Raw genomic sequence first — 1,843 nt, 5'->3', positions numbered from 1 at the left:
AAAAAAAAAAAAGTCACAATGAAAAAGACAGCTCGGACAAGGACGCCCTCTCCCCCAATTCCCCACCCCTTAGCTGAGCCCTCTCATCTGTCTTGTTTGTCACAGATCCCAGCATGGTGAGCGCCTACATGTACCCAGCGGGGGCCACTGGGGCACAGGCAGCCCCCCAGGCTGGGCCCACTGCCAGCCCTGCGTACTCGTCCTACCAGCCCACTCCCACACCAGGCTACCAGGTAGGCATGTGAGGCTGTGCCCCTCTTGCCCACTGCCATCCCTAGCCCCTTCTCCCATGGCACCCCTTCTCTCCACAGAATGTGGCCTCCCAGGCCCCACAGAGCCTCCCGGCCATCCCCCAGCCTCCACAGTCTGGCACCGTGGGCTACATGGGGAGCCAGTCGGTCTCCATGGGCTACCAGCCTTACAACATGCAGGTGAGGAGGCCACATGAGGCACTGCTGGGCCCCAGGGGGGGGGGGCAGGGGGGGGGAGGAAGTTGACAGGGTCGAGGGTCCTTTGGTGAGGCCAGTGGGCACTGGCAGGCTTACACCTTCTTTCTCTCTGGGCTTTTCCGGTGTTTGCTTCTGCTCTCTCCAACCCCCATCTGTCTGATCACAGAGCTGCTTTCTCAGTATCGGGCTTCATTTTACTCCACAGAATCTCATGACCACTCTCCCCAGCCAAGACGCATCTCTGCCACCCCAGCAGCCCTACCTCGCGGGACAGCAGCCCATGTACCAGCAGGTGAGCCATTCCTGGGCCTACCTCCCAGTGGCATCACTGAGCAGCCTTGGGCCTCATGAGTCCCCGACCCCAGTAGGCCATCCTGTACACTAGCTCCCCTGGGAGACAGATGTATACTTGGGGCCTGCTTCTCAGGACACAGAATTAGGACAGACGAGTTTTAAAGGCAGACACACACACATCCACATCTGTAGATGGTAAAACCCACGGATATACTAGAAGCCAAAGGTCACAGGAGCACCCCTCAGCAGACACTTGACTACCAACTCTTGTGAGTGTGCACGCTCCACTGGGATGAAGTGTGTTCTGGACAAAAGCCTTCCTCGTGGGTGGGAAGAGGGACACTGAGGCCTGGGAAGGGAAGGCCAGTGGCCTGGATCTGCTTTCCTCCCACGCAGATGGCACCCTCTGGTGGCCCTCCCCAGCAGCAGCCCCCTGTGGCCCAGCAGACACCCGTGCAGGGGCCAACAGCACAGGGCAGTGAAGCCCAGCTCATCTCGTTTGACTGACCCCGAGCCGCAAGCTCACCGTCCAGAGTAACACTACAGTTCATCCAAAACCGCCTCCATCTCTTAATTAGCTGGCATCCCTCCCTCTGCCTCCCTCTCACTGCCCTGTAGTGTTCCTTCTCTGTGCGAGTAGGGGGTGGCCTTCTCTCTGAGCCTTCCTCCCTTTCTGTCCTCAGCCCGCTGGCTCCTACGCTCCCTGCTGTGGTCCCTGACTTCTTTCCCCAGGGCTGGGCCTTGGGGAGGAAGGGTGGGAGGGAAAGAGCTTCCAGGGGAAGCCCCCAGCCCCTTGTGTCAAGTCTTGGGAAGGGTGGCTGGAGTGGGGACCCTCGGCCCCGTCACAGCCTGTGCCCTGCCATCGCACTATGGTGTCCAGGCACGGCTCCCCAGGCTCCCCCTGCAGGGTCCTCTCTAGAGCTGAGGGTGGAGGCTTCAGGCGTCTCTAGCTTCTCTGCTTCTCATCCGTCATCTCTCCCCCGCCGATAATAAAATGCAATTCAAAAGGTATCAGTGTGTGTTCAGAGGGGGCGAGGGAGCAGCTGAGGATGCGGCCCCTCCACCGGCCTAGCTCGCTGCAGTTGGGCCGTCTCCATCCG

At 60.2% G+C, this 1,843-nt stretch overlaps 1 protein-coding gene across 1 annotated transcript; it reads left to right on the top strand.

The window, feature by feature from the left end:
* Nucleotides 1–86: 86 nt before the first annotated feature.
* On the top strand, nt 87–1,754 carry LOC103582989 (hepatocyte growth factor-regulated tyrosine kinase substrate-like). The gene is made up of 4 exons (XM_008564426.1): nt 87–233; nt 312–431; nt 655–741; nt 1,140–1,754. Exons 1-4 carry the CDS (start codon nt 114–116, stop codon nt 1,248–1,250), a joined length of 438 nt encoding a protein of 145 aa, XP_008562648.1. The 5' UTR covers nt 87–113; the 3' UTR covers nt 1,251–1,754.
* The last annotated feature ends 89 nt before the right edge of the window (nt 1,755–1,843 follow it).

The sequence above is a fragment of the Galeopterus variegatus genome, unplaced genomic scaffold, assembly GCF_000696425.1.
Source record: "Galeopterus variegatus unplaced genomic scaffold, G_variegatus-3.0.2 Scaffold18875, whole genome shotgun sequence".
Taxonomy (NCBI): Eukaryota; Metazoa; Chordata; class Mammalia; order Dermoptera; family Cynocephalidae; genus Galeopterus; species Galeopterus variegatus.
Note: the sequence above shows the minus strand (reverse complement) of the source record. Positions and strands in the feature narration are given on the sequence as shown.